The sequence below is a fragment of the Dama dama genome, chromosome 7 (genome assembly GCF_033118175.1).
Source record: "Dama dama isolate Ldn47 chromosome 7, ASM3311817v1, whole genome shotgun sequence".
In the NCBI taxonomy this organism is placed as follows: domain Eukaryota; kingdom Metazoa; phylum Chordata; class Mammalia; order Artiodactyla; family Cervidae; genus Dama; species Dama dama.
The window spans coordinates 7,381,318-7,402,498 of record NC_083687.1 but is presented as its reverse complement, the minus strand read 5'-3'; the positions used below and the strand labels follow the sequence as shown (position 1 = coordinate 7,402,498).

At 39.2% G+C, this 21,181-nt stretch overlaps 1 protein-coding gene across 1 annotated transcript in view; it reads right to left on the bottom strand.

Moving 5' to 3' along the window:
* Positions 1-21,181, bottom strand: part of BMP5 (bone morphogenetic protein 5) — a 142,390-nt gene that overhangs the window by 62,115 nt on the left and 59,094 nt on the right. Inside the window, exon 2 of the mRNA XM_061146358.1 lies at positions 1,109-1,301. Coding sequence (XP_061002341.1) covers positions 1,109-1,301 — 193 coding nt within the window. The remainder of the gene's footprint in view (positions 1-1,108; positions 1,302-21,181) is intronic.

Genomic DNA, 21,181 nt, shown 5'->3' with positions numbered 1-21,181 from the left:
AGAAAAAGATTCTGTAGTTTTTTGAAGAAGACTAGGTAAAACTAAATGGACAGGTTTCTTTGCTGACAAGACTTTACTATTCTGATATGAATGGTGAAGCACCTAAAACACAGTCTGACAAGGAGACTTTTGAAATGCATTTGACCCCAGAAGCATTTTATTCTCTTCTTTCACTGAGTATTATAAGGAGCTAGTTTCTATGGAACACTCACTGGAAAATCGTGTACACTTTAACACCAAAATAAATAAATAAATAAATGCAAATATCAGGAGCTAGAAATATTCAATGAGGAGAAAGAGGCCTCAGCAGGTTCATGATAGCTGTCTCTAAATGTTAGTCTTGTCAAAGAAGGACATAGTATTTCATCAAAGTGGAAATCTAGATTAATGAATGGAAAACAAATTTCACCTCAATATAATATCTCAATGAGAATTAAAAAAAAAATGTAAGAGCAATCCAACAAAAGAGCTTATTGGTTGTCAAAGGTTTTATCCAAGCAATTTATACATTGGTGGAAGGTTTGAAAATACCACAAAATTCCACCAATTCTTATATTTGATAGCTCATTTGCAGTAATTATCAGCTGAGGTTTTCATACATTTAGAATTTCAGATTCTCTGTCCATTTTTGTACCATTTTGAATTAAGCATTTTATAGACAGAAGACAAACAGATTAGCTGTCAGAATTTACTGCAAATACAAAACCCACATAAGAAGTATACACAGTTTACACTTAACACCAGGAAAAAATAAAATCACTGTAACTTAAAAAAAACAAGTGATTTAAATAATGTTAATCGTAAATTCCATACGTGCAGAATTAAAATGGAAGTTTTCTCATTCAGGAAACGAGGCAACAGGCCTGGCGAACACATACAGGGGAGCCTGAGACCATCGAGCACAGATCAGCCGTTGGGAGTACGAAAAAGCTGTGAAATATACGAGGCACGTTCAGTCAGTTACAAGTGGCTTCCACGTGTCTGTACATGCCTTGGTGCCACCACATGCAAACAAGCATGATTCGATACATTACACGGGTCATCAATGGATTTTACTACGGTGTAACGTGCATCTGCTAGGATAATAAGTCAGATGAAATACTGATACCTATTTGCATATTCCTTGATGATCTGATATATGCTAATCTTAATCGTTTCGTTTTCAAACCGGCCGTTGCTCCGATCCTTGTATATCCGGAATTCTGCTGCCGTCACTGCTTCTCCGTGAGGAATCTGCGTAAGATCGAACCGGAATTCTTTGTAATGCCTTCGCTGGTGCGAAAAATCTTTGTCTCTTTCAACTGAAACCAACAAACAGAAAAGGAAGTAAAATGTTAGTCCTTTATTAAGTATGGAAATTAATGGTGAATTCTTTCCCTCTGGAAAACAAACAAGCAGGATGTTATAAAACTGGGAAAACACTAAAACCACAGACTCATACGTGTTTCTAGTTAAAGGAAATTCCACAAACCAACAGCCTTTAGTTCAAAAGCAATATAACCTCTGCGGTTTTATACAAATTCCTGGCTCCTAAATGGAAAGGTTATCCAAAAATGTTTTTTAAAGGGATGGTTGTAAAGTTATTACTAGTGTGTGTATCCAGTACCGGAACAGAGGAGGCTTCATGCAAGAATTAGGACTCTGTGATAGAAAGCTCCAGAGTTCCAGGTGAGGTCAGCGGGGAGATTTAGTACAACCAAGGGAGGAAAATCGGAAGGCGGCCCAGGGAGCTGCCGGCACCGCGGGACTGTTTATGAAATTTTAGAGGTCAAGGAAATAAAACAAATTCATTTTCACAAGGAAGATTATTTCTAAAATGTCTTCCCAGGAGAGTTTTTTCCTCCTTTTAGCAAATGCAGTGCTCTATTTTATTTTTTTTAAATGCACTTTCATTAGTTCTTAGCGGTTACTGAGCGCAACCTCCCCAATCGCCCCCCGCCCCCACCGGTGGAGCAGCATCCAGTCTCCCAAGCCCTCCGCCTGTTCTCAGGCTCCGTAATTGAGAGGGCAACACGATTCCGCCTTCATCAACCTTCCTACCAAAAGAGGTCAGAGAATTTTTCCTCTTGGGAATATGGAGGAGTGTTGAAGAACTCAGGACAGGAAGTGTCAGGCATATCATTACATAATCTATAAAATGCTGTATTGCTTGATACAGTCTGTGCTTGTTATCCACCAGGGGTCTTGGCCTTCTCTAGACAGTAGAAATTGATCAGAGGTCAGACAAGAAATTCAGACAAGGCTTTGCTGGGGGCCCTGGTGCAGCAGGAGGGAGCAAAAGCAATAGATGCCCTTGCTTGCTGCTGAGGGGAGGGTGGCAGTGAGCTGGCTCCTTATATGAGCTGAGGGCAGGAGTGGGTCCAGGGGTCAGGCCAGAGGGATGGCTTAGGCGGTGCTGTGTGCAGGGGAAATGTGCGGGATTTTGCTCTCAACACCCTATTTTTGCTCCAGGCTCTTTAGAAGTGGCAGTTGAGTTTTTGGTCTTTTTGTATCTTGTTGTCTGTATTTTGCCCCAACTGGCATACACATAGTTATTTTCAGTCCCTTATAGTTTCTTTGTAGTTTTTTTACTCAAGGAGACCAGTCCAGATGCGGGCACTGCTGTGAAGAGTCCTGCATCCCAGCTTGTCTAATGTTGGGTACCAAAGTCTTTCTTAAAGAGCAACCTAATGAAAGGGCACTTGTTTAGCAATGACATATCATTTGGTGGAATTAAGTTTCTCAACATTGGTAGGTTTCTTAAATCTCAGTTATCTCAGATAATATTGGACAGAGAAGACTGGCAGGTGATGCTCCATACGGTCGCAGAGAGACACGACTGAAGCAATTTAGCACCCATAGGACAGGTTACAAAAAATCCACTGCCAAGTACTGTGTTCCAGGTGTCTCACAAACCTACAATAATATTTTTTACATACATTCAGTGATATTTCATTGCTAAAATGCCATTAAAGAAGATAAAAGATGTATGCTATAAAAACAACTCACAAAGTTTGTTAACTGCGTTAAGATACAAGAATATCTTTAGGAGATTAATTGAAATTCCAACCTTGCTGGAAATTTATGACATTGGGGTCCTAAACTAGAGGAAAGTTCAGGATTAAGGAAGAAAGAAGGCAATCCTGATCATTGAGGAGTGATTTTGGGGAACCGAGGCTGTTGGACACTTAAGTACCAGCATCAGACAGGTTCCAAGTCTGAATGTAATCTCATGATAAAGAAACCCACAGTTCTTTGCCTTTATCCTCCAAAATAATCTCTGGTTTATTTTTCCTAGAGGAGTAGCAGGTGATTTAGGACAGCAAGAAGCTCAGCCCCACCTCCACCTTAGATACCTACCCCAGCAAAAAGGAAAATGTAATCTGCCTCCAGGTATAATTTCATCCCATGAACTTGAAAAGAACGGTGCTCTCAGGCTGCCTGGTTACACCAGCACTATCTCCCATGACTCATGAACTTTTGTTTTATTTAAATATCATTATCTTGGTCCTAAGGGCTTCCCTTGTGGCTCAGCTGGTAAAGAATCCGCCTTCAATGTGAGAGACCTGGGTTCGATCCCTGGGTTGAGAAGATCCCTGGAGAAGTGAAAGACTACCCACTCCAGTATTCTGGCCTGGAGAACTCCATGGACTGTATAGTGTAGTCCATGGGATCGCAAAGAGCTGGGCATGACTGAGCAACTTTCACTGGTCCTAAAAGAGGTTCACTCCTGGAGAAATTAATTAACCTTTCCCTAAATAAGGAAGATGACTGCATTTTTAAGATCATATTTTGTTCCATAAATTAAATCACTTTTATGTCTAAACTTCAGCTGGCTATAGTATAGTCTGCTATGAACAAGTCTCCACCTCCAAAGTATAAGGGCAGAAAATTACCTACAAACTGGATTTCCAATAGCTAGAGTGTACATATGAATTTAAAATTAGCCAAAACTCTTTTTTACAGAGCAGTACATTTAATTCACTGTAAACTACTTCTTTTCTGATCTTAATTGAGACAAAACAGATGACATCATGAAACAAATTTAAATAAAACTGTTTTAAGAATTTTATTAACATTAACACATTACATTTTATAACAACCTGTGGGGCAGGTTCTATTATCATCCTCATTTTGAAGATGAAGAAACTGCACAGGCAGAGTAAGGAATCTTTGCCAAATAATTTGAATCTGTTAGGTAGAAAGTTAGGCAGCAGCAACAAGGGGTGGCCTGTCTGAAAGGGATGCAAGCTGATCTCTAAACTCCAGGCCAGGCACACCCAGGAGAGCTCACAGATATGCTTCAAAGTAACCACAGAGACTTTTCCACCCCTACACAGGCACCCTAGGTACCCAAGTCATGCAAAATAACCACAGGGGCTTCTCTAAGTAACCTTGGGCAGTAAGGAGTCCATTAAGGGCTCATGAATATTTTACATTTAATTATAACAGACTGAATTATGGGAAGACATAAACAGGACAGCCTGTTGTTATATAACTTGCAGTAGTCAATTGGCCTTGAGGGTATGCCCACATGAATTCCCTTTCATTGACTGGTGGTGGGTACGAGTCCTGCTTTGCACAGGGCATAGCCAAAAGTAGGAACTGGAAGTATGAAAGGGGAAAGCCAAGAGGGATCGATAGGAAGGATGAGAACTCCTTTGGGGCCAGCCTGCTCCCGTCTTGGGAGTGTCTGTCTTCTAAAAGATCTGTGAGCCGACCTGAGCTGTAACTTGTCTGTTGTTCTACACCTTTTACTCCCTTGCTCCAGACTTTTGTTGTGAAAAGATAAGAACCGAGGAAGAGAAATAAACTGACCTGACAAATCCAAGCACTTGAACCAAACTGTGGTTCTTAACATGAGGCTGGGCTGCTTGTGCTAAGAGACTGTTACTTTGTCCTAAGTATTTATGTTTTAATAAAGATCAGATAAATTAGAAGTTTGGGATTAACAAATACACACTACCATATATAAAATAGGTCAACAACAAGGACCTACTCTATAGCACAGGGGACTATACTCAATACCTTGTAATAACCTATAATGGAAAAGAATCTGAAAAAGAATATATATATGCATACATATATGTATGAATCATTTTGCTGCACACTTGAAACTAACACAACATTGTAAATAAACTATATTTCATTTTTTAAAAAAGCAAATAAAAGATCTGAAATTTTGCATTTACAAGTCCAAAATCCAAAAAGCTCTGTAAACTGAAATTTTGGCTTTAGCTTCAATTGGCAGAAAAACTGAAAATTAACCAATTTGAGATGATTTTTAAAGTCCCCATTTATCCCCACTTTATATTTATTGCTTTGCTGCAGAAATGTTATGTTTGTTTGAGTGGGTGGCACTGATCCAGACTCTGCTTGAGAAATTCCACACTTTAGACTCTAAGCACTCATCAGTCATTCAAAAGTGTATATTCTCTATTCTGAAAGTCAATATTCAAAATTCTGAGTGATAACAACCATTATTCAATTTTCCATTAACAATCAATTTGGCATTTGAAATTTAGACAAAAATAGCTATAATTTTGAACCTCAGAACTTTGACATGAGTTTGTTAAGGTCCAATCTAAAGCATGCACCTGCATGATGCAGATGAGTATTGAATTCATATTATGTAAAGTCATCTACTGTTCTGGAATCCCCTGTGAGATGTTAGTGTAATAAAGTGGAAAGCTAGAGTTTCAGCTGTTATTATAAAATTTCAGTTTTCTAATCCAGGCTCTTTAACCTAACCCCTTAAGGGGGCAGATTTTCAAAGAGTTTAATAAAATTTTATATTAAATATACCACACAGAATAAAGTTGCAGAGCAGATTTGTCCAGCAATTCAAATTCCTATATCCTACTGCTTTGAATTATAATTGCACCGGTAAATTCCATGGGACATGTTGCAATGAGTAATGGAATAAAAGTAGTATTTATATAGCCTTGCACTCCTAATCATGCTCACAAATATTCACAAGGTAATCTCAGTTACCTAGGGAAGTGTCAAATACTAATATCCCCAACTTAAGAAAAAGAAATTGGGTGATGACAGCTAGGCAGTAACAGATGTCTGTCTTCTAAAGCTCATTATAAATCTTTGTTCAATGTCCATACCACCTACATAATGACATCCTACTTAGGGACTAGTTCATTGTTAGTACAGGTGACTCTTGAACAATACAGGGGCCAGGAAAACTGACCTCCTGCACAGTCAAAAATCTTTGTGTAAGTTTGACTCCACAAAACTTAACTACTAATAGCCTACAGTTGACTGGAAGCCTTACTTATATAATAAACTTTTGATTAACACATATTTTGTATGTTATAAGCATATCTATGTATATTGTATGCATTCATGACATACTTAACTTTTTCTTAATTTTTCTGATTTTTCTAGGTCATTATGTTCATGTCTGAGCTTTTTCAAACTGCTTCAAATCTCCGAAAATGTTTCCAATATGTTTATTGAAAAAATCTGCTTATTAGTAGATCCATGAGGTTCCAACTGTGCTGTTTTGGGGATCAACTGTATATTTCAACAATCTTTATCAGCAATACACAAAAATGTGGAGGAGAGGTGAAGAAGCAAGGGTTTGATTACTAGTGTATAATCAGCATCTAACCCAACAAAATATTGATTCAAAGAAATCTCCTAATAAACTTTGGTTGAATGAAAGACTATGAATAGATCAAAGGCTGTTTCAGTCTTTACACTCAGCACCATCAAGCCACATTTCCCACTGACTGAGGGCATCATGATTTATTTGCCTCTCATTTGGGGGGAGGGGGGACATATATTGTATTTAATCCTCACAACTTTACTTATGTCCGTAAGTTTCTCTTACTTGCTCAAGAGCCCACAACCTATAATTGGGAGAGAACAGATTTCAACCCAAGATCAAGATGTCAACTTCCCAAGCCCCAACAAGACACTGTGTGTTTGCTTTTCCTGGATGTCATTTTGGTTGTTCATTTTGTCTGATTATCCCTCAGGAGAGTTGATTCTTCAATGCTTTCATTCTCCTCTCCAAGATGTTCCTACCCTAGAGAGGATGCCTTACATTCTGAACCCCACTCATTCTAGAAATCACTCCCTCCAACCTTTATCTTAGAAAACATTGTATTATATTCACTTGTTTAATACTTACTCCGTTTCTTATCTAAGGAAATGTTTATGAACAAATAGGCAATTGTATTCACAAGTTGAATTAATATTATATATTTCCTTTTCTTTTTTTTTGTAGCCACAATATATGGCTTCTAGGATCCCAGATCTCCAAATAGGGTCCCAACTTGTATCCCCTGCAGTAGAAGACAGAGTCTAACCACTGGACTACTGGGAAAGTCCTTATATAATATATCTATTAGCATACAAGGTCATCCTTTTCCTACAAATACATTTTAAAATAATTGTAACTCACTAGCTATTAGCTTTCTCCATCAGATCTACTACTAAACAACACTTCCAAAATAGATGAAAGAGAATACATACATATCATACTCTTTAAATGTAAGCTTTTTATAGGAGCTAACTTTATAAAGGACAGAAATGGTATGGACCTAACAGAAGCAGACGATATTAAGAAGAGGTGGCAAGAATAAACAGAAGAGCTGTACAAAAAAGGTCTTCATGACCCAGATAATCACAGTGGTGTGATCACACACCTAGAGCCAGACATCCTGGAATGTGAAGTCAAGTGGGCCTTAGGAAGCAATACTATGAACAAAGCCAGTGGATGTGATGGAATTCCAGTTGAGCTATTTCAAATCCTGAAAGATGATGCTGTGAAAGTGCTGCACTCAATAGGCCAGCAAATTTGGAAAACTCAGCAGTGGCCACAGGACTGGAAAAGGTCAGTTTTCATTCCAATCCCTAAGAAAGGCAATCCCAAAGAATGCTCAAACTACCGCACAATTGCACTCATCTCACACGCTAGTAAAGTAATGCTCAAAATTCTCCAAGCCAGGCTTCAGCAGTACATGAACCACGAAATTCCAGATGTTCAAGCTGGTTTTAGAAAAGGCCGAGGAACCAAAGATCAAATTGCAATATCCGCTGCATCATCGAAAAAGCAAGAGCGTTCCAGAAAAACATCTATTTCTGCTTTATTGACTACATCAAAGCCTTCAACTGTGTGGATCACAATAAACTGTGGGCAATTCTGAAAGAGATGGGAATACCAGACCACCTGACCTGCCTCTTGAGAAACCTGTATGCAGGTCAGGAAGCAACAGTTAGAACTGGACATGGAACAAGAGACTGGTTCCAAATAGGAAAAGGAGTATGTCAAGGCTATATATTGTCACCCTGCTTATTTAACTTATATGCAGAGTACATCATGAGAAACGCTGGGCTGGATGAAGCACAAGCTGGAATCAAGTTTGCCGGGAGAAATATCAATAACCTCAGGTATGCAGATGACACCACCCTTTGGGCAGAAAGTGAAGAGGAACTAAAAAGCCTCTTGACAAAAGTGAAAGAGGAGAATGAAAAAGCTGGCTTAATATTCAGGAAACTAAGATCATGGCATCTGGTCCCATCACCTCATGGGAAATAGATGGGGAGATAGTGGGAACAGTGTCAGACTTTGTTTTTTGGGGCTCCAAAATCACTGCAGATAGTGACTGCAGCCATGAAATTAAAAGACGCTTACTCCTTGGAAGGAAAGTTATGACCAACCTAGATAGCATATTAAAAAGCAGAGACATTACTTTGCCAACAAAGGTCCATCTAGTCAAGGCTATGGTTTTTCCAGTGGTCATGTATGGATATGAGAGTTGGACTGTGAAGAAAGCTGAGCGCCGAAAAATTGATGCTTTTGAACTGTGGTGTTGGAGAAGACTCTTGAGAGTCCCTTGGACTGCAAGGAGATCCAACCAGTCCATCCTAAAGGAGATCAGTCCTGGGTGTTCATTGGAAGGAGTGATGCTGAAGCTGAAACTCCAGTACTTTGGCCACCTGATGTGGAGAGTTGACTCATTGGAAAAGACCGTGATGCTGGGAGGGATTGGGGGCAGGAGGAGAAGGGGATGACAGAGGATGAGATGGTTGGATGGCATCACCGACTCGATGGGCAAGAGTTTGAGCAAACTACGGGAGTTTGTGATGGACAGGGAGGCCTGGCGTGCTGCGATTCATGGGGTCACAAAGAGTCAGCCATGACTAAGTGACTGAACTAACTAACTAACTAACTTTGCCTTGTTCATATTGTGATTATTTTAAATTAAATATATTGTGTTTCTCTGTATATTACATGTGCTACATAACTCAATGCAATTGTAAATGGCTTGGGAAGCTTAAAAGACAATAAACAAGTAGAAAAATCATTACAATGTGTACAAAATATTTGAAGGTTTTGATTTGATTCACAATGTATTAAATATTTGGACCTTTCAATTCATTATTTTACTTGTGTTAAATCAACAAATGCTATGCGTGAGTTTCCAATATGACCTTATTATCATTTCTTTTTTTCATTTTATTTTTTTATTTTTTCATTTATTTTTATTAGTTGGAGGCTAATTATTTTACAATATTGTAGTGGTTTTTGCCATACATTGACATGAATCAGCCATGGATTTACCTGTGTTCCCCATCCCGATCCCCCCTCCCGCCTCCCTCCCCATCCCATCCCTCTGGGTCTTCCCAGTGCACCAACCCTGGGCTGGTGGTCTGTTTCACCCTTGATAGTATACTTGTTTCAATGTTATGGCTAACAAACACATGAAAAGATGCTCAACATCACTCATTATCAGAGAAATGCAAATTAAAACTACAACGAGGTACCATTACACGCCAGTCAGGATGGCTGCTATCCAAAAGTCTACAAGCAATAAATGCTGGAGAGGGTGTGGAGAAAAGGGAACCCTCTTACACTCTTGGTGGGAATGCAAACTAGTACAGCCACTATGGAGAACAGTGTGGAGATTCCTTAAAAAACTGGAAATAGAACTGCCGTATGACTCAGCAATACCACTTTTGGGCATACACACTGAGGAAACCAGATCTGAAAGAGACACGTGCACCCCAATGTTCATCGCAGCACTGTTTATAATAGCCAGGACATGGAAGCAACCTAGATGCCCATCAGCAGATGAATGGATAAGGAAGTTATGGTACATATACACGATGGAATATTACTCAGCCATTAAAAAGAATTCATTTGAATCAGTTCTAATGAGATGGATGAAACTGGAGCCCATTATACAGAGTGAAGTAAGCCAGAAAGATAAAGACCAATACAGTATACTAACGCATATATGTGGAATTTTAAAAGATGGTAACGATAACCCAATATGCAAAACAGAAAAAGAGACACAGATGTATAGAACAGACTTTGGGACTCTGTGGGAGAAGGCAAGGGTGGGATGTTCTGAGAGAATAGCATTATTATCATTTCTAATAAAGTCTGTGTTACAAGATTAAGATCTGCCAGATCTTATGAAAACCATACCTGTCAATACGTTCCTATTTGGGGGTAGAAAAGATCTCATTGCCAGACAAGACAAATAAAAACAAAAAGTGAAACAAAACAAAACAATAAAAAAGATGGGTGAGCTCACTCAAGTCACACCAAGACTTGTCCATGGGGATAAAATGACACGGATTGAAACAGGCTGAGACCAGGAGGTTAACACTTATTTCTGGTGGGGATCATTTCTTCATCCCACAACACTTCACAGTTTCTCTCATATGAAATGCAAAAGAGAGTATAGGAACAAATATGTGCTCAGTCCCTCAGTCGTGTCTGACTCTTTGCAACCCCAAGGACTGTAGTCCACCAGACTCCTCTGTCCACGGGGATTCTCCAGGCAAGAATACAGGATAGCATTGCCACGCACGCCCTCCTCAAGGGGATCTTCCCAACCCAGGGACTGAACCCAGGTCTCCCGCATTACAGGTGGATTCTTTACCAGCTGAGCCCCCAGGGAAGCCCAAGACTACTGGAATCGGTAGCCTATCCCTTCTCCAGGGGAACTTCCCAACCCAGGAATCAAACCAAAGTCTCCTGCATTGCAGGTGGATTCTTTACCAGCTGAGCTACCTGGGAAGCCCTTAGGAACAAATATAGCTAGACTTAAAGCATACATTTTTATCAGTTGATTCACCTTTGAAAATTGTATTTAAAAAGAGAACAGGACAACCTGCCTAGACTTCTATTTTCTTATCTGCTTATGTACCTAACCAGATCAAGGGGCTGTATTTTGCCAAACAGCCATGCAAATGCAACCCAAATGCCACAGGCTCCTCTCCCACTGTTGTTTGTGATACACACTTGTTTCAAAGATTGTTACATGGAAACCAGCGAAGATCACCATAAATTAAACAAGTGCATCAACACAGCGTTGTTTATTTAACATTTGAGCTGATGGTGGCCCACAGAGCTCTCTACAAAAATGAAAGATTTGCTTCCTACACACACACACACACACACACACACACACCAAATCACAGAAAAAACATCAAAAGTCAGCAAAATTAATACAGCTTACCACTCAAAACAGAATTGTAATGATGATGGGAAATGTACCTCCTTCTGCTTTCAGAAAGCATGTTTTGTGTCTTCCAAACGTTTCCATCTACAAACCACCTAGAACAACTGAAAGGTCACCTACACTGACAGAAACAGAGAATGGATTTATTTTTATAGTTTATTTTAAAAGTGGCAACATCAAAGCATGCAAGAGGTAATATATGAATCAGAAGATTCACATTCCGTGAGTAATGGGCTGAGAGTGAAAAGAAACAGGATCGCCTTTGTAGAACCCCAAACTACATTCTAAATGCTCTAAATTGCCAAAGTTCGGCAAAGATTAAGCTTCTTGTGTTTAAAGACAAGACATACACTGAGGCATTTTCTTGCTGACATATAACTTTACAGAAGTGAATGACTGATGGCATTCTCTTTTTTCCAAACAGACACCTCTCTGAATGACCTTATCATAAGTAGAAATTGGATCGAAATGTCCTGACTAAATATTTTGCTGTCTGCAATATCTGAAGAGTAGGGCTAATTAACAGAAAATTGCAGTTTTATCTATTTAGTGATTTATCTGCCGTTTTAAGGGGCTGCATCCATGGGTAATCAGTCTTAATCTCCCACACAGGGCTGTAACTTGGAAGATTCAAACAGAACCAGTAGCTGCAAGGCAAAGATAGCGTTTCCCAGGAGCACAGCCAGCTGTTGAAAGAATACAGATCATTGTTCGCTGCTGAGTGCAAAAAATCATTAAGAGATTACTCATAGAATTATTACTTATCTGTATTACATTTTAAAGTGGAAAAAAAAAGCAAAGCTGTCATGTGACTACCGAGATGTCTCACCCTGTGAGGCATTCTTCACTGACTAGTCCATGGAGAAACATAAACTTGGGCCTATAAAGGGCTATTCATTGGTCAGTGAATGCACAAGTTACATGTTTCTTTGAAAGGATAACCATCCCAGAGAGTGTGGTAAACTCCAGATTCCAGAAACCCTAAGAGCCTATTAATACCATAGCCATGTGTGACTTGAAAAAGGGAAAACTGTCCCCCGGAATGGCCTATTGCGAAGAACAATTTCAATTGACTTTTGAATGTCCTATAGTTGAAGTCTTCTTATTAGTGCTCATAAATGCTTCATGAATACATTTTTATAAGGAGTAAAAATTGCAAAACAATGTTGAGATGGTTAAATTATTTAAATTTTGTCCTGTGATAGGTAAAGAAATTAATTTCCTGAATTAATTAAAGCCAATGCTGCACATAATATTGAAATTGACAAAATTAAATTAATTACCCAATACTTATATATTCAGTTCAGTTCAGTTCAGTTCAGTCGCTCAGTCATGTCCGACTCTTTGTGACCCCATGAATCGCAGCACGCGAGGCCTCCCTGTCCATTACCAACTCCCGGAGTCTACCCAAACCCGTGCCCATCGAGTCGGTGATGCCATCCAGCCATCTCATCCTCTGTCATCCCCTTCTCCTCCTGCCCCCAATCCCTCCCAGCATCACGGTCTTTTCCAATGAGTCAACTCTTCACAGCAGGTGGCGAAAGTATTGGAGTTTCAGCCTCATATCACTCCTTCCAATGAACACCCAGGACTGATCTCCTTTAGGATGGACTGGTTGGATCTCCTTGCAGTCCAAGGGACTCTCAAGAGTCTTCTCCAACACCACAGTTCAAAAGCATCAATTTTTCGGCGCTCAGCTCTCTTCACAGTCCAACTCTCATATCCATACATGACCACTGGAAAAACCATAGCATAGCCTTGACTAGATGGACCTTTGTTGGCAATGTAATGTCTCTGCTTTTTAATATGCTATCTAGGTTGGTCATAACTTTCCTTCCAAGGAGTAAGCATCTTTTAATTTCATGGCTGCAGTCACCATCTGCAGTGATTTTGGAGCTCAAAAAAAAACAAAGTCTGACACTGTTCCCACTATCTCCCCATCTATTTCCCATGAGGTGATGGGACCAGATGCCATGATCTTAGTTTTCTGAATGTTAAGCTTTAAGCCAAATTTTTCACTCTCCTCTTTCACTTTCATCAAGAGGCTCTTTATTTCTTCTTTGCTTTCTGCCAAAAGGGTGGTGTCATCTGCATACCTGAGGTTACTGATATTTCTCCTGGCAATCTTGATTCCAGCGTGTGCTTCCTCCAGCCCAGCATTTCTCATGATGTACTCTGCATATAAGTTAAATAAGCAGGGTGACAATATGCAGCCTTGACATACTCCTTTTCCTATTTGGAACCAGTCTGTTGTTCCATGTCCAGTTTTAACTGTTGCTTCCTGACCTGCATACAGGTTTCTCAAGAGGCAGATAAGGTGGTCTGGTAATCCCATCTCTTTCAGAATTGCCCACAGTTTATTGTGATCCACACAGTCGAAGGCTTTGATGTAGTCAATAAAGCAGAAATAGATGTTTTTCTGGAACTCTCTTGCTTTTTCAATGATGCAGCAGATATTGGCAATTTGATCTCTGGTTCCTCTGCCTTTTCTAAAACCAGCTTGAACATCTGGAAGTTCACGGTTCTCGTATTGCTGAAGCCTGGCTTGGAGAATTTTGAACATTACTTTACTAGCGTGTGAGATGAGTGCAATTGTGCAGTAGTTTGAGCATTCTTTGGGATTGCCTTTCTTAGGGATTGGAATGAAAACTGGAAAACGACCTTTTCCAGTCCTGTGGCCACTGCTAAGTTTTCCAAATTTGCTTTATTACTTTACTTTAAAAACATGAGCAATTTAGGGACCCAAAGAATTAAACCTGAGATATACAGAACAGACTTGTGACTGCCAAGTGGGAGGGAGGTGTGAGAGAGAGGTGGTGGGAGTTTGGAATTAGCAGGTACAAACTATTATGCATAGGATGGGTAAACAACAAGGTCCTGCTGTAGAGCACAGAGAAAAAATTGAATATCCTGTGATAAATCATATGGAAAACAATATGAGGAAGAATGTATATGCATAATTGAGTCACTTTGCCGTAGAGCAGAGATTAAACACAACTTTGTAAATCAGCTATAATTCATCAAGTCTTCTACAAAAAAAACTTTCGAACTGGAAGGAAGATTATCTTGAGTTTTCCCCTCACTTCTCAGACTGGATGGGCCCAGCACTCAGCCATCAGTGGATATTAGAATTCAATAATAATAATTAAATCAAGCATTGGAATAAAAACTGATATGTTCAATAATAAAGAATCATAGCAATAAATTAAGTAATTGTTGATTTCATAAGTTTAATACATATTAATTTTTAACTTTTTCTCCCTTCCTTGATCCAATCCCAGTCCTGGCTGTCAGGGAGCTGCTTTTCTCTCTCTGACCTTCCATATTCACACATCTTGATTATCCTGAAAATAGCCACAGTGCTACCTCTAACTTTATTCAAGCCAAAAATATTAACTGGATAACTGCTCTGGGTCAAACCCTAACAGTTAAGGAGATTTGAGAAGCAAAGGGCTAGGAGCTCAGGATGAGAAGAACAGACGTAGAGAAGCACCGTGTGGCACAATGGGGTGGGGTTTTGAGGAAGACGTGTGTGGGGCAGAATAAGGAAGGAAGGAGCCACACGGAGTGCAGGAGCTTCAAGGGGAAGTCATTCTGAACTTGGCCTTAACAAACCATCACCATGTAGAGAAAGGAGTTTGTATGGGTGGAATTAGACAGGAAACTTAGGGCCACAGGAGTGAATAATAAATAGTTCATTGTCCTTGCACATGGTGGGTTGAGGGTGGACCTAGATCCTAGACCTAAGATCCTCCAAGATGCTTCCCACATGTTTAAAGTCCAAATCCCACTTCTACTTAAAATCTCCTCTATTTAGAATCACCTTAAAATCTTTGATTTAAAAGGCAATGCCAAAGAATGCTCAAACTACTGCCAATTGCACTCATCTCACAAGCTAATAAAGTAATACTCAAAATTCTCCAAGCCAGACTTCAACAATGTGTGAACCTTGAACTTCCAGATGTTCAAGCTGGTTTTAGGAAAGGCAGAGGAACCAGAGATCTAATTGCCAACATCTGTTAGATCATCGAAAAAGCAAGAGAGTTCCAGAAAAACATCTATTTCTTCTTTATTGACTATGCGAAAGCTTTTGACTGTGTGGATCACAACAAACTGTGGAAAATTCTGAAAGAGATGGGAATACCAGACCACCTTACCTGCCTCTTGAGAAACCAGTATGCAGGTCAGGAAGCAACAGTTAGAACTGAACATGGAACAGACTGGTTCCAAATAGGAAAAGGAGTAGGTCAAGTCTGTATATTGTCACCCTGCTTATTTAACTTATATGCAGAGTACATCATGAGAAATGCTGGGCTGGAGGAAGCACACGCTGGAATCAAGATTGCTGGGAGAAATATCAATAACCTCAGATACGCAGATGACACCACCCTTATGGCAGAAAGCAAAGAAGAAATAAAGAGCCTGTTGATGAAAGTGAAAGACGAGAGTGAAAAATTTGGCTTAAAACTCAACATTCAGAAAACTAAGGTCATATCATCTGGTTCCATCACTTCATGGCAAATAGATGGGGAAACATTGGAAACAGTGACAGACTTCATTTCAGGGAACTCCAAAATCACTGCAGATGGTGACTGCAGCCATGAAATTAAAAGATGCTTACTCCTTGGAAGGAAAATTATGACCAACCTAGGCAGCATATTAAAAAGCAGAGACATTACCTTGCCAACAAAGGTCCATCTAGTCAAAGTTATGCTATGGTTTTTCCAGTAGTCATGTATGGATATGAGAGTTGGACTATAAAGAAAGCTGAGCACTGAAGAATTGATGTTTTTGATCTATGGTGTTGGAAAAGACTCTTGAGAGTCCCTTGGACAGCAAGGAGATCCAACCAGTCAATCCTAAAAGAAATCAGTCCTGAATATTCATTGGAAGGACTGACGTTGAAACTGAAACTCCAATACTTTGGCCACCTGATGCGAAGAGCTGACTCATTTGAAAAGACCCTGATCCTGGGAAACACTGAAGGCGGGAGGAGAAGGGAACAACTGAGGTGGTTGGATGGCATCACCAACTCAATGGACATGAGTTTGAGTAAACTCCTGGAGTTGGAAACAAACAGGGAGACCTGGCATGCTGCAATCCATGGGGTTGCAAAGAGTCAGACACAACTGAGTGACTGAACTGAACTGAACTAACTGAACTTAATATCTTCTGTTTGAATACTTCAAAGACTACTTTGAAATCTCCCCCAAATTAATTTCTCCTGCTGGAAGCCTTAGTTCCCCAGCTCTTGCCTGGTGACTCAGATAATAAAGAGTCCGCCTGAATTGCAGGAGACCTGGGTTCAGTCCCTGGGTCAGGACAATCCCCTGGAGAAGAACATAGGTACCCACTCCAATGTTCTTGACTGGAGATTCCATGGACAGAGGAGCCTGGCGGGCTACAGTCTATGAGGTTGCGAAGAGTTAGACACGACTGAGTGACTAACACTTTAGTTCCCTAATCTTTCCCTTGGACATCAAGGAAATCAAACCAGTCAATCCTAAAAGAAATCAACCCTGAATATTCATTTAGGAGGACTGAAGCCCTAATACTTTGGTGATATTAGAAGAGATTTTCAACATGCTTGTGACTTTATTTATCTATCTTTAACATGGAGATCAATCAGGAAAGGCTTTCTCCACAGTGTACTATAGAAGTTAAATAATATTTGAAAGAGGATCATCACACAGTTTCTGAAACAGAGCAATTTCTCAAAAAGAAGTAGCTCTTGTGTGAATTATTTTCCATTTACATTATAATTATTATGTCACTTTATATTAATCCCATTGAGTAAGATATTTTAGAGAAATATCCATTTTGTTTTGTCCCTTTTCTTTGTATTTACACATATATCACAAAAGCAGTAAATAATCAATAAAAATTTAACTGTACAAAATTGTTACTTGGTCTGAAACACAGCCATACTGATGATCAAAAAGTCCATTTCTATGTCTGGGTTATAGACATATTAATAAAGTTGATGACTATTATCATGTTTTAATTTTGTTATAATGTTTAACTTTGTTATAAAATTGAAAAGAAAAATTTTTTTGGTTTTTAATTTTGCTATGTAATTTTGTTACAGTGTCATAGTTATTTTTTTTCTTTTATTTGTTTAGTTATAGTTATATAATTAAATTTTCATATGTTGCTATAGTGGCATTAAGAAAAACAGAGCAACCTGTATGCAGAACAAAGGCCTGCAGGACAAGAAGCAACAGTTAGAACTGGACTTGAAAAAACTGGCTATTTCAAAACTGGGAAAGGAATATATCAAGACTGTATATTGTCACCCTGCTTATTTAACATCTATACAGAGTACATCATGTGAGATGCTGTTGGGCTGGATGAAGCTCAAGCTGGAATCAAGATTGAGGAGAGAAATATCAATAACTTCAGATATGCAGATGATAACACCCTAATGGCTGAAAGCAAAGAGGAACTAAACAGCCTCTTGATAAAGGTGAAAGCAAAGAGTGAAAAACCTGGCTTAAAACTCAACATTCAAAAACCAAAGATCATGGCATACAGTCCCGTCCCTTCATGGCAAATAGATGGGGAAACAATGGAAACAGTGACGGACTTTATTTTCTTGGGCTCCAAAATCACTGTGGTTGGTGACTGCAGCTGTGAAATTAAAAGACGTTTGCTCCTTGGAAGAAAAGCTATGACAAATCTACGTAGCATATTAAAAAACAGAGACATCACTTTGCCAACAAAGGTCCATATAGTCAAAGCTATGGCTTTTCTAGTAGTCATGTATGGATGTGAGAGTTGGTCCATAAAGAAAGCTGAGTGCTGAAGAATTGATGTTTTTGAATTGTGATGCTGGAGAAGACTCTTGGGAGTCCCTTGGATAGCAAGCAGATCAAACCAGTCAATCCTAAAAGAAATCAACCCTGAATATTCATTGGAAGGACTGAATCTCCAATACTTGGGCCACCTGATGTGAAGAGCTTACTCACTGGAAAAGACCCCGAGCTGGGAAAGATTGAAGGCAGGAGGAGGAGGAGACAACAGAAGATGAGGTGGTTTGATGGTATCATGGATTCATGGACATGAGTTTGGGCAAACTCCAGGAGATGATGAAGAACAGGGCTCACAAAGAGTCAGACACGACTTAGTGACTGAACAACAGCAACAAAGAAAATCAGCCTAGATTTTTACAACTGTGGGTAGTTAGAAAATAATTGTATTTACTCAATATTTTGTTTTAAATATTTCACATCTACAAGATAGAGGACACAGCAGCATGCATTTTGACATTCATATATTACTCATAAATCCAGTCAAATTAACAGGTCCTGAAACATTTCCTCTTTAAAGGAATCTGAAAGTCACTTAGCTTTTTTACCCCTGAAGACAATAATGCATCCTGACATGCAGAAAATATTTTGTTGTTTTTTTATTATAGATGTTTTATACACGAAATAATTATTTGGACTTTAAAGCAAATATTCATCTTTTGTGGGTTGGATGTTAATATTAAACTTCAAAAGTCAGTTTAGATTTAATATCCCCAAGGATGGTACCTGATTAATTCATTCTGTGTAATAAAAATGATTACTTAATGATAAGTGAATATACTTAGTATGTAAATAATGGATTTCAGTTAAACTATGTACAAATATTTGAGAAATTTTGTATTTACCTACAAGAAGTCAGTGTAAAAACACGACTATCTGATAATCACCTTTTGGTAAATATTTATCTCGTGTTCTTTAGTGGAAATATCTGTGGTCTTTGTAGATGGTCTGGCAGCTAGAGGTCAACCATCCCAATCAGGCCAGATTTCACTGAATGACCTCGTGAATCCGTCTGCTCCATTGGTAAAATAAAGCAGTTCATTTTTAACCACCTGAAGGTGATGGAGGTTACAGTAAATGATATACAGCAAAGAGCCCTCTTTTACATCTTGGATACCATGAAATGAAATGATAGTTTATCTACAGCAAATACTTGTGGTTATCTGACAAAAACAGGTCAAAGGTCTTGTGAGTTTTCTCTGAAATTGCTCAGGGTCTTCTCTAATGACTGATAATGAGAAACAGAGGCTGGACTCCCAAATGTGATGGGTGACAGATGAGGAGTAGATTAATGTCAATACTTGGTTAGGAGACACTACAAGGTCAGGGGTTACAGGAATTAGCCATTGTGCTGCTGTGAAAAGGCAAACATCAAAAGTCTATTATCCCCTTAAGAGCTCTTCTCCAGGCCTGAAATCCATTCTCACTTGCTTTGGTTATAATTGAGAGATATCTTGATGCCATGATACATGGGATGTCAAAGTGAAACCGCTCACCCTAAGTGTATCAGTCGTTAGGGTTTGCAAGTTTTTATTTATACAGTAAAGAAATACTGTTTTCATATCACATTTTTAGTGTACTCAGCGTTCATTTTGGAGAATTTCAGAAACATCTTGTCCAGGAAAAAAAAAAATAATCATCATCATCATCCTTAGCGGAAAAAAAGGAAAACTAGAAAACTTGCCATTAAGTGTGTTCAAAATTTCTCTATGGGGGGAAATGAAGGAAGTTTAAGACATTTGCATTGTATAAAGGATATGAGAATTTCTATAGCTGAACAAACAAATAAATGTCTTTCTCGAGTGAGCTGCTTTAAATTTGAAAACAGTATGATAACTTTTATAGAGTTCACTCAAGTTCAAACTGTGGTTCAAGCCGAACTACATTTTTCCTGCCTGATGGGCTGCATCAGTGAAGTCTGGTTCAGGAAGGAGGCACAGAGAAACGAGACTGGACTTAAAGCCATACCAAGTGATCAGAACCACAATTACGTGGTTCACAGGCTTTTAATAGAGGAATAAAATGGTATATATGAATGTATTACCTGTATGCTCTATAACTAATTCATCTGTTCTGCTTAAGCAAGGCCCATAGTGGTCACGGCGGCCCAAGTTTGTTTCCTATAGTTGCTATTGCTGCCCCTGGCACCAGACTTTTTTTTTTTTTTTTATTAGTTGGAGGCTAATTACTTCGCAACATTTCAGTGGGTTTTGTCATACATTGACATGAATCAGCCATGGACATGTAACTCCATGGCACCGGACTTTAAGCTTGACAACAACAGCTCTGCGTGTCTCATTACTGTGCACTCCATTCCTTCTTCAATCTCTGATACATAGTAGGTGAGGACTATACATGGGAAGTGAATGCATATGAGAATATAGGTATTTATGTCTGATTCTGTTTCTTTTCGTTTGTTTCAGGAGGGAGAATAAATACAGACTCCAATGAACCAACTGGGCTTCCCTTGTGGCTCAGCTGGCAAAGAATCTGCCTGCAATGCGGGAGACCTGGGTTCGATCCCTGGGTTGGGAAGATCCCCTGGAGAAGGGAAAGGCTGCCCACTCCAGGATTCTGGCCTGGAGAATTCCATGGACTGTGTAATCCATGGGGTCTCAAAGGGTTGGACGTAACTGAGAGACTTTCACTTTCACTTTTCCATTGAACCAACTGAGCCAAAAGCCCCTCAATCATTTGTTCTTTTTCAAAAAATTGAAATCTGGTTGATTTACAATTTAACCCTTTATTCTTAGATGAGTCTTGCCCATGTTTCAAAATAGTATTCTTCCTAGTGGTATATTTCCTTTCTTTTTCTTCTTTGCTGCTGCTGCTGCTAAGTCACTTCAGTCATGTCTCACTCTGTGCGACCCCAAAGAAGGCAGCCCACCAGACTCC